We start from the raw sequence: 11223 nt of genomic DNA, 5'->3' as shown, positions 1-11223 counted from the left end.
GCTTAAAAGGGTTTTAAAAACTAGTTTTGATATACATGTAAAGTTGTTATAATTTTAACAATTAAAGTCCTTTTTAAGTTATAATATATCATCATTCGTTTATATAATTCAAATTATGTTAATAAATTATTAAAATTAAGTGTACAAGACTTGTCTTTTCTAAAAGCAAATGATTATTTTATCTTGATAGAAAATAGATTTAAGAGTAAACTTTACAATTTAGGATGTTTAATAGAATTATATAATGATTGTTTCTCTCCCTATTTAGTACTTAAAAATGTTAAAAAGTTTCAATTACCGTCTTAAACCTTGCATTGTAATTCTATAAAAGTCTTCACATTATGCATTGTTAACTAAATAATAACATAATATGATATATCTATCAGACAAATTTGAAACGATGTGGCAGACAAATATAAGAAATATACAACAATTAGACAAAATAAAGTGGCATGTATAACATATACCTCTTTTTTAAGAAAATAGAAGAGGTGTTTGTTATAACTAAAGATTTAGAAGTACCGAGCAACCATTCATATTAAATTATTACTAAACTCAAAATATTAATAATCTTATAGCTAGAATATAATGTATACAATGTTTTTAATATATTAAATTGACACTCTCACTCAAAACTACTCTGGTACGAGACTTTAACAAATAGACTATCATATATACTCTTATACCATGAGCAGTGATTATTTCATAACTTTAACGGAAAACCCGAAAACTTGATTTTTAACGAACAAACTTATACCCAAGTTAATTCAACTATTATTTAAACCTAATCTAATTAACACAAACCAACTTTATAACTCAACTAAACCTACACAATTGGGGATTAGGTGCCATTAGGGTTTTGGGGTTAGTTTAGTTTTTGTGACTCTAATGACAAATCAATCAATAATACATCTTACCCCTACCCAAGAAAAATAACAAAATTTAACCCAACAAAACCCTAATTATTTTATTTTCCAACAAACCCTAATTTGATTTTGTTTTGAAATTAATATATGCACAACTCATAAAGTTGGTCCTCCTCCTCCTCATGAATCATGATCAGTTGAAAGTGAAAATTAAAGAGATGATGATATACTTTTGCACTTAATAATAATTGTTCATAAGATTATATATAAAAAAGAGAGAGAGAGAGAGAGAGAGAGAGAAATGATGGGGAAAAAAGGGTAAAGTTTGGAAGGAAAAAACAGTTGGTGGGTGTGATGAGATCTAAAGAGGGGATGATAAAGCAAATGGAGATTAAGAAAAGTTTGAATAAGAATTTTCTTTGTGGTATTTGCAAGCTAAGCTAATCTATAAAAACCATCTTTTTCTTAATCACAACTTTTGCTAGCTATGAGAGATGCTACATCCATTTCACTCCCTCTCAATTTCTCCATTTTTCCCTTGATTTTCAAGTTCTCTCTCTCCTATTTTAAGTTTGAACAAAAGTTGCATACCAAAAGGAAATGTGAAATCGATGTATTGTATTATGCGAACGTACATGGTACGGTATTAGTAAATCTCAATTTGTAACTTGAATGGGTCAGTACAAATAGAGATGAGAAATTTTCTGGTACAAACTTGCCTTGCTTTCAACGATGAAAGACATGGACTGAATTGTCTATTTTGGATAGGATCATGCGTCTTCATTCTCATCTCCACATTTTTATTTATTCTGATTGATATGTTAGAAATTTTATAAACTAATATGGGCTAAAACTCGACAAGACGTGTGGGCAAATCCTACAGCGCTAAGTTCGAACTCGAAAGGCCAATGAGGGAAAGTCGATCGCCACGTGTCCTAAAGATTGGCAGTTTAGCTCGTCTACTTTTTTCGGGTAGAGTTCACCTAGCGGGATATCGCTAACCTTCGACGAGAGTACAATCTCGAGTGTCAGAGTATCCTTAGAGTTGGCTAAGAACTCTTCGTTCAACAGTACGACCCATATTTCCCTGAGCACATTCTCCCAAATCGTTCTCCTATAAAAGAGTTCAAACTCTTTCCAAAGGTATGCAAAATCTTGCACCATACTCTTGCATGCTCTCCTCTTAGCTCCCTTCTAAATTGAGTTCTAACTTAAGCTTCAGAGTACATTTAGCGGAACATCGATGTTGAGTTCAACCTTGTTGCAGATTATGCACACGTGAAGGAGACGACCACATCATTATTTGTTGGCTACATCAGTCGACCGAATTTCGAGACCAACATAAATAATTAAACATTTGATTCTTTTCTAGGTATTAACTTCAAAGGTATGTGTTTTATATAGTTGACGTCAAAGAATACAAGGAATTTATTGTTAAACTTTTTTTTTCCCTTTTCTTGTGTAGAAAAATCCGTGGTTGTTATAAATAACCTATCCTTCCATGTTCTGCCCTAATGTCATCTCTGAATATGGGCAGATAATACCAATAAATTAAAATACCATATTATTTTTTCCCACATTTTCTTTCTCATGCAATTAAGCTTGGATTTTTTTTAATCTCCTTAATTACGGTAATAATTCGTGGCAATTGAATATTTATGGGTCATTTTACGATATTAAAAAAATGATACACCCTTGAATTTTTATTAATATATTTTAATATTTACACTTGTAAATTAAGTTGCCATTTAATATCCTATATATATTATTATCTAGGCTTATTCAAGAATATACGTAGCATTTGTTAGACTTTTCTTATCACAAGGGACTAATTTTTCTTAGTTTTCCAAATTTATCAACTAAAACATAGAAATTTGACATCTTTCTTTTGTTTTTTTTTTGGTTCTTCTTTTCTTTGAAATAAACTTTCAAAATAAGTTATATATATGTTTGACAACTATATATTACATATGTCATTTTCAAAGATAGGTAGTAGTAAATTAATACTATAATAAAATTTCTTATATATATATATATATATTTTATAGGGCAACCGTCTAACCCTACAAATATTTGGTGTCGGAAAACACATAGAAATTAATTCATAATTAAAATTTTTCATAGTTAATATAATATATAATTTATGTACACATATGATCTCTAAAAACATGGGACCTTGTGATATCACCTACCATGAAACATGTTGCTCAGTCCAAGCAACGAACTCCGATTATAGGGATCCACTAACGTAATTCAAGAAACATCAATCCATGCATCTATTCAAAAACTAAAAACTTCCCAATGCAATTCACCAAATTAAAAGTGTTAAGTTTCCATTTCATTTCTTTATGGGATGAAAAATCCAAGGAGAAGAATGTTCAAACCCTAAATGGGTGACAAAGATGATGAGAGAGAAATATTTGGAGAGAGAGGGTTTTGAAATTGTCATTAAATTCCACCCATGTGACTTAAAACATACTCAATAAAATAATTAATTAAATTGGTTAAAAAGTAATATTGCACACCCACTAAGAGTGATGGGTTTGTTTGTTAACAAGATTAGGGGCATTATATATTGGGTTTGTTTGCTTTGGAAGTGATTATAACCCTATTAGCAAAAAATAACTTTGTCTCTATTATTATGTACCTTTCTTACATTGCTTCCATTTTCCTCTTCAACCCCACAAACATACATATTTTTTTATTATATTAACTATTATTGTGTCACATTTTTTCAACACAGGATAATATAATTGTGACAACAATCCTATAGAAAATAGTATTTCCATCAGGGTTTGGAGTCTCTTGGTTATACTGACTTAATTAATAACAAAAAAAACTCTTGATGTGTCTCGGGTTCAGACCTTGGGACAGGCGCAGGTGTCCCTAACTGCCCCAGCTATCAAAAAAACAAAACAAAACGTGTGAATGTATTATAAATTTGGTCTCTAAATGTTCTTAACATAAACATAGAATGCACACGTATTTGTACACATTTTCCACACTTTCTTAGAACTAAAGATTGAGATATTTGGGGAGAATTTTCAAAAGAAAAAAAAAAGATTGGAGAAGTCAACGTAACTCTAATGCCCTACTAAATTGTCACAATGGGGTGCCTTGCAAGTTCATGAAACTATTTGTTTACCATCTTTGGTTGGATATGTATTCAAATATTTTAGATTTTTTTTTATTTAATTTTTATGTATATATTAAATTTAAATTGTATGTGGATACGAATTGAATTAGATTTCATTTTTAACCAAAATATGGATATTTTAGTTGTGTTTACGAATTTTATGGTATATGTTTTATTTTAGGATTATTATCATAGTTTTTGTACATCGAAATTGTTATTCTTGAACATAAGCTTGTTTATTTTATAAAAACATGAAAAAATAACTTTTGTTGATGCAAAATTATGACTAATTAGCTAAGTGGACGAGTTGATCTAAGAAGGAGCGAGGAGCGAGGTATTCGAAGGAAGATCTACAAATAGAGAGTAGACACTCCGATGCTCAAATCAATTAGTTTGAGGTATTTGCTCTCAAGACGAGCAATCAAAATTGTATACCTACTTATGGAGCGAGTCTCTGTATTTGTAATAGGTTGGTGGGTCCCACTTGTCGAGCGATACAATCATCATGTGGTCTACAACGCGTTGTCAGAAAGATGTGGTTGAGTGGTTTTGTGATATTTGTTCATTCTTGTCGAGCTATAAATTGAGACTAAGATACCCCGTGATCACCAAGTTATCATTTCCTTTACGGTCGACGTACACTGTGGTCGAACTATCATTTACGAAAATAACCCATACTCAAATTGAATTAGCCCATTTCATCACATTGAACCCTAACACACATTACTAAAGTCAAAACAAATCGATTTAGTTGAGTTAGTTTCGCCAATTTTTTTTTTTTTTTTAATAATTTGACATTGTGCCCCTAATCTCTAATCATATTTTAATTAAACTTTGTTCTAAAAAAAACATCAAGCCATCCAAGAAACAAATTTCCAAACAAAACCCCTAATGGAAAACTTTAGACTTAAAGATATAAAATTAGTGCTTCTAATTAACATGTTAAAGTGATAGAGAAACAAGGGTTTTTCTTTTTCATGACAAATTATTTAAGAAGTACATATGATTACCATCACAAATTTCCAATCAATCAAATCCACAGGGGCAAAACCATTCAAAAGTGACCAAAAGTTTCCTATCAATTATATGACCATTTTGTGCCAATTTTTAATGTTAAGCAACTCCATCCCATTTGCAATGGAGATCTAAAATTTTCAAATGGAAAAAATGTCCGGGTGCAATATGTGCGAACAAAGTTCTGCATTGGCTATAAAATGAAGTGATCTGTGATATATAGATGAGGACAATTATCTCCATTGATATGAAACTTTTTAGGTGAGACCAAAAGTAAAATCGTGAGGATTATGCCTAAAGCAGACAATATCATTGTAGAGGTACTTTTGATATGAAGGTATCGTTGTTCTGGACAGGAAACCTTTAATTAACCTTAAAAAATAGAGATGTTGAAACTAAAATATAGGTGGGATTGTTTCGATGAGATAAAAAGATAAACTCCTAGAGGTTTGTTAGTGGCTTTGAGCATCATCTCTATCATTGGAGATGGATTTGAGTGAATAGCCTTGACTTTCGTATGAAGTTAAAGTGACATTTAACTTCATTTGAGTTATATGTCGTATACGTCTTCGAATTTTAAGAAATATTTAATAGTTGTCTAATATTTGCAACATGATATGTGAAACGCAAACTTACCCGATATAACATGAGTTCTCACTTAAATACAATATAAAATTTTAAAACAAGAACTAAAACAAATATTAAAAAAAAACTCTAATGTAAAATCCAGTTGAGAATACGAAGACAGCTAAAATACGATCTAAATTTTTTTTTTCTTTTTTATCTCCATGAATCAAATCAATAAAAATTGGAAAATGTGAATGAAGAAACAAAGAAGGTAAGAAAGTTAAAAATAGCAAGTGATGTGATGGAAACAAAGAGAAAAAGATGAGGCTTTTACACATTAAATTCATCTTTGTACACATCTTGAGTTCATTTAAGTTTGGTAAAGGAATTGGATGCCATTTTTCCATTAATATACTTCTTGCAAAATCTTCACTACTAGAAGTTGAAGTTTGATTTTTTATTTTTCTTTGGGAAGATTTTGTAGCTCAAAAATGCCTAGACCCATTTATGTAAAGTCACTAAAAAAAGAATTTGTGAAGGACATTTTGTCATTCATTCAAAAATAGTTGAAAGTAATTATTTTCCCATTGTTTTTATATAGTAATCAAGTGTACATTTTCAATGCAAGCAATGAGGGGTAGAAATAGTGCCAAAAATGAGAGATTCTTGTGCAATTGGAAAGAAATGAGCAAAGTTGTAGAATTTGAAGAGATATTTTAAAGTAATTGGAAGTAATGGCGAGTAAATGTTAGCGTCGGTTTGTATTTTCTATTATAATATTAAATTGAACTACTTTATTCAAGAGGCTCGAACCCTTAAATAGGTCTACTAACCCAATGATGTGAATCTCCAGGACATGTTAAGTCGACCAATCAATCAAAATCAGAAGAATGACTAACACGTTTTTTAGCCCACGACCTCTCATGGAAGACAAATTGCATGGTTTCTTTTTCTTGTATGTATATAAATCTTTTTGAAAAAGAATATTTTACTTTTAAAAAATATATAATTTTTTTTGTAATTTAGAGTAAATGATTTAGACTTATATATCTTATAAAAATCATTATACAAATTTAAGCCGCCAACATAAAGTTATGGATCCGTCATCGACTTTATTATTATGTATTCATCTTCGAAGTAATAACTAAAAATAAGACAAATGGATTTGGTGGCGTGAGATGGTAAAATGTGATTTAGTTCTTATTTATTATCTAAAATCTGATTATATTTTTTAATAAATTAACAAATTGGTTAAGTTAATTAGGTTTTTTTAAATATTTTTTAGTATAATAAATATGGAGCTGGACACTCCAAACTCCGATTTCAAGCCAACAAGTAAATGTCTTGAACTTTAATTTTCAAAATTGTGACTATTATCAAATTTGTAATAAAATACTTAACCGTATGGTTATTTTGATAAAAAAATATACATTAAGAATATTGTTAAAATAAATGGTAGATTAGATAACGCAATGGCAAAGTTAGAATATTCTAATATATATTGATGGGACTACAATTAATTACATGATTAATAAATGTCCTAAAATTGGACCATTTCCTCAGTCAACTGGAGATTTTGAATATTTGACTTTTGAATCATGACAAGTCAATTATTTGACTTTCTAATTATTTCTATTTTCTATTATTTCAATTTATAATAAAGAAATTATTTTTAGTTCCTGTCTGCGAGTTTCAACTTTTGATTTCAACATTTTTCTGAATGTTCCTTTTACAGAGTATGATAATATTTGGGTCATACTTAATAATAATAATTTTAGTGGAATTTGAACTAATGAATATAATTGAATTATTTATCCGAACATATCTTAATAAATAAAATATCTATTATTATTCTTGAGAGGTTAATCATTTAGTCCCGCTCTTCGATGGTTTAAATTTCTGCTTTGCAAAGTAATATTAGAAAGAAGTAAATTTTAATTTTAGTTTTTGTCAAAATAGATGAAGCTTACGCAAACAAAATTCTCTGTTCTTCAATTTATTTATTCTTTTAAATGTATTTAAATTCTTGGTTCAAGAAACTACCATTTTTAATAATTTCGTCTCTCATTAAATCAACCAAAAGGAATAGGTAGAAAATTATGAAGAACAACAGATACTATATTAAAAGCCCAAAACTAATGGACAGCCAATTCCCAATCCCATAAGAAATTTTGATGGTTCATGGTAAGATTATGTTTTTGCCCTTTTTATGTAATTTCCAAAAATAATTCCAACCCTTTAGATAAGGGTTTCATTTATAATTTTCTATCTTTAAAATCTTGTTTACTTTCTCACTTAACGAGTTTGCTGGGTGAAAGTTAATGAGTAGGGAGGAGGATGGCTAGTGGTCTGATTCCCTCTTCTCTCTTTTTCTAGGAGGGTGTACACTCTCTCAATCCTTCGACTAAGTTTTTTGAAAGGGAATTATTATCTGTTTCAATATCTTTTTCCCCGCTAGTTTCTATAGTGGCGGACGGTGGCTGAGTTCGAGAATCTTCAAATATTAATAATGTTTATGGAAAAAATCAAAAGAAGCAATGTTATATATAGTTTAGAAAACTTGCCTAATGTATCCTTTTTTATGACTTTTCTTTCACTACCTATCATGGTGGAGAATATTTTGGAGAAGGTGTTTTGTAGACTTAAATTTATTCCTATTTCTAGTGTAAGAACAAAAACAAGTTTCAAAAACTATTTCTAGTGGAAGTAATAATCTAGACTTAATTTTAAAATAAAATTCTCAAACAAAACTTTAATAATTACTTAGTGTAAAATAATAATAATAATAATAACAACTCATCGTCCAATGATAAACTCAACTGATTGAAGCATATGTCCACTTCTAAAAAGTCAGAATTTTAAATTTACACCCCCACAAGTCGATGAACTATAAAAAGAAAAAAGATCTCTTTTTTTCAAAATTTAAAACCCCTGTAAAGATTCACAAAGCCACCCCCAGCAGTCATAAACCTATACCACCATCCAACAATTTAGGCCGACAATACATTGCCAAGGGGCAAAATAAGATCTGCCCTACAAAATGTGGGCAATACAAATCTTCCAAGTCCTAAATTGACTGTACCCCGTTCATAGCTTGCTCGAGCTTCAAACAATCAATGACACTACATATCACACAAAATTATGCAAAATGTACCAGTAGAAAGAACATCATTAATAAATTCAAAGCCGACCAAATTTCAGACCCAATTTAACATGTATTAATGTCTAATGGGGCCCTGCGAAGTCACACCATGGTAAAGAAACCTATCGGTAGCAGTGTGTATGTATGTGGATTGAGCTATACTATAATCCATACTTCAAATATGAATATATTTTCATTTGAAATAGAATAAAAGAAAAGGGGTAAAGATGAATAAACCGCCGAATGAAAAAACACTAAATTCACTTCAATCTTCAAAATTAGTAAACGTTGTAGTAGCCTAAGTTCAACAATCAACTCAAGGTTCCAGAAAAAAATTAACAAGAGACAGAAAATCAACGTTCAAGGTTTTTCCTTCTTATATATAAGAAAATGCTGCAGCCATATTCCATCCCACTACATCTTCTCTAATGGGAGAGACAAAACTTGGCCATTTAGCGGTACTGCAAGAAGAGTTGAGGTTCAACAGATCAGAAGATATTGAAAATGTTTTGATGTGGACATGGTTTAAAATAATCAAGAATTAAAATATTTACCTTGATGAATCCAATTTCCTTGGCGTTGCTGCGGAAGCATTGTCTGCAGCACATAAGCCCATACTTTCTGATCAACCCGTGAGGATTTCCACAAACCCGGCTGGACAAGACAAACAGAGAAGACATTAATTCAAACAAAAGCAACCTCCATATCATACTTTTGCATACTAATACCCTCTTGATTAAATATTAACCCAACCAAATCTATCCATAAATCCCAAGATCATTAGACGCAGAGACAGACGATCAATGTGGCATCACGTCAACTCTTTCACTAATATCATTATTCAACTGAACATCAATCAGCAGGTTAGGCAAATTAAACTAACATTTAGCCCATCCAAAAGCCACAAACACCATGAGTAACCTATTCCTAAGAACTCCTACCATTCTATCAACATTCAAACTATAATCTAGAATAACTTGGGCAAAAGCAATCACGAATTCCATGCCTAATCACCATTTAGCAAAACGGTACAAATAAGTATAAAGGAAATTTGACAATCAAATAACGATAACTCTTAGTACGGTAGACAAAAGTATATTCATCACAAATGTATAGAAGTATAGATTGCAAAGACAAATCATTAACGTAGTAGTTGGTCTAATGTTGAGCTGTTATAGTTGTTGCAAGAGGCTGGTTTCCGTTGTAAACTATTCTATTCATCAGATGACTGTAATCCCAAATTCATTACTACACAATTTATCTTAGATGTGAGCAACCCTTTTTCTTTCTATCGTCCCTCCGTTATTATTATCCTTAAATGAATCACAGATACGTTGTCATGGATGTCCAAATCAAATAAAAGAAACAAATTTTCCGCAGAGGGCTAACATGAAGCGGAAAAAGGATAATAGTACATGAAATTAGACCTCAATGCATCGACAAAAGATCATTCGCTATAACATTCCGCTCATGTGCTTCTACATATACCAACAAGTGCAAAATCACTTTTATTAAACATATCCAACTCAAACCCAATAATCTATTTTCTTCAAAAGACTTTCGAGCTACAACTCTTTAATCCATAAAAACAAGCAGTTGTTCAAGCAAAAGATGGGATCGTCAATCGTAGGAGAAAACAGTTGATCAAATCTCATGGGAATCATCTCAGAAGGGAAGCGTGGGAAGAGAAGAAGAACCTACCAGGTGCGAGAGCCGGGACCGTAGTTCTTGGGGTGGGAGTTCCACACGTTGGAGTGCCCCATGATTGGACTGGGATCGAAAAGGCTCGCAGGGGCTTCGAAAATCTCTGGGAGCGGCGACGGCTTTCTGGAGAGCGAGCGGGAGAAGAAAAGGTCGCTATTTATAGCGGAGAACCGGAGACGAAACCCTAGCAGACGCGTACGGAAAATTAAAAAAAACAGATATATTTTATGAATTCCTTTTTTTTTTTGTGAATATGTAAATTTCCCAAGTGGATTTTTACTAAGTTTTTTTTACAGTACAGTATATGTGGGATATTTTTTTTAATAATGTTTTAATTAAAACTCATTCCAAATATGTATTCAACTCGCAAACTATTTTCAAGAATAATATTTGGAAAATTACAGGTCGTCTTTTCGTGCCACTTCACAATTTTCGAGCTGCATGACGCCTTGTTTGCACCATATGTGTGTATTTTTCTTTTAATTCTGGCACGTCGCCTCTTCAAGAGACGACATATGTCTCAATTGTTAAAAATTATCATTTTGGTACACTGGTGGTAAGCTTGCTTTTTAATCTTTATTTTATTAGTCTAATTTAGTGTCACTTGTTTCTCTAAATGTTTAAAATTGTTTAAATTTTACATAAAATTTTATTGAACTTTACACTTTCCAATCACGAGGGTTACCTCACATTTCCAATTAATTAAACCTAACATTTTGTACTTAAAAGAGAGAAAAAAAAAACTAAACCTAAAATTTTCACTTTTACAAACGAATATATACACATATATATAT

General features: G+C 31.0%; 1 protein-coding gene across 1 annotated transcript; it reads right to left on the bottom strand.

Moving 5' to 3' along the window:
- Positions 1 to 8969: 8969 nt before the first annotated feature.
- On the bottom strand, positions 8970 to 10586 carry LOC111017297 (small ribosomal subunit protein uS14z/uS14y/uS14x). Its single transcript, XM_022293003.2, has 3 exons — positions 10427 to 10586; positions 9280 to 9379; positions 8970 to 9186 (listed from the first exon to the last, which is right to left on the bottom strand). The coding sequence occupies exons 1-3, from the start codon at positions 10486 to 10488 to the stop codon at positions 9178 to 9180; spliced, it is 171 nt and encodes a 56-aa protein (XP_022148695.1). The 5' UTR covers positions 10489 to 10586; the 3' UTR covers positions 8970 to 9177.
- Between the last annotated feature and the right edge of the window lie 637 nt (positions 10587 to 11223).

The sequence above is a fragment of the Momordica charantia genome, assembly GCF_013281855.1.
Source record: "Momordica charantia cultivar OHB3-1 chromosome 4 unlocalized genomic scaffold, Mcharantia_2.0 BLBB01000004.1, whole genome shotgun sequence".
Classification (NCBI taxonomy): Eukaryota; Viridiplantae; Streptophyta; class Magnoliopsida; order Cucurbitales; family Cucurbitaceae; genus Momordica; species Momordica charantia.
The sequence above is the reverse complement of the archived record's forward strand: the minus strand, read 5'-3'. Positions and strand labels throughout refer to the sequence as shown.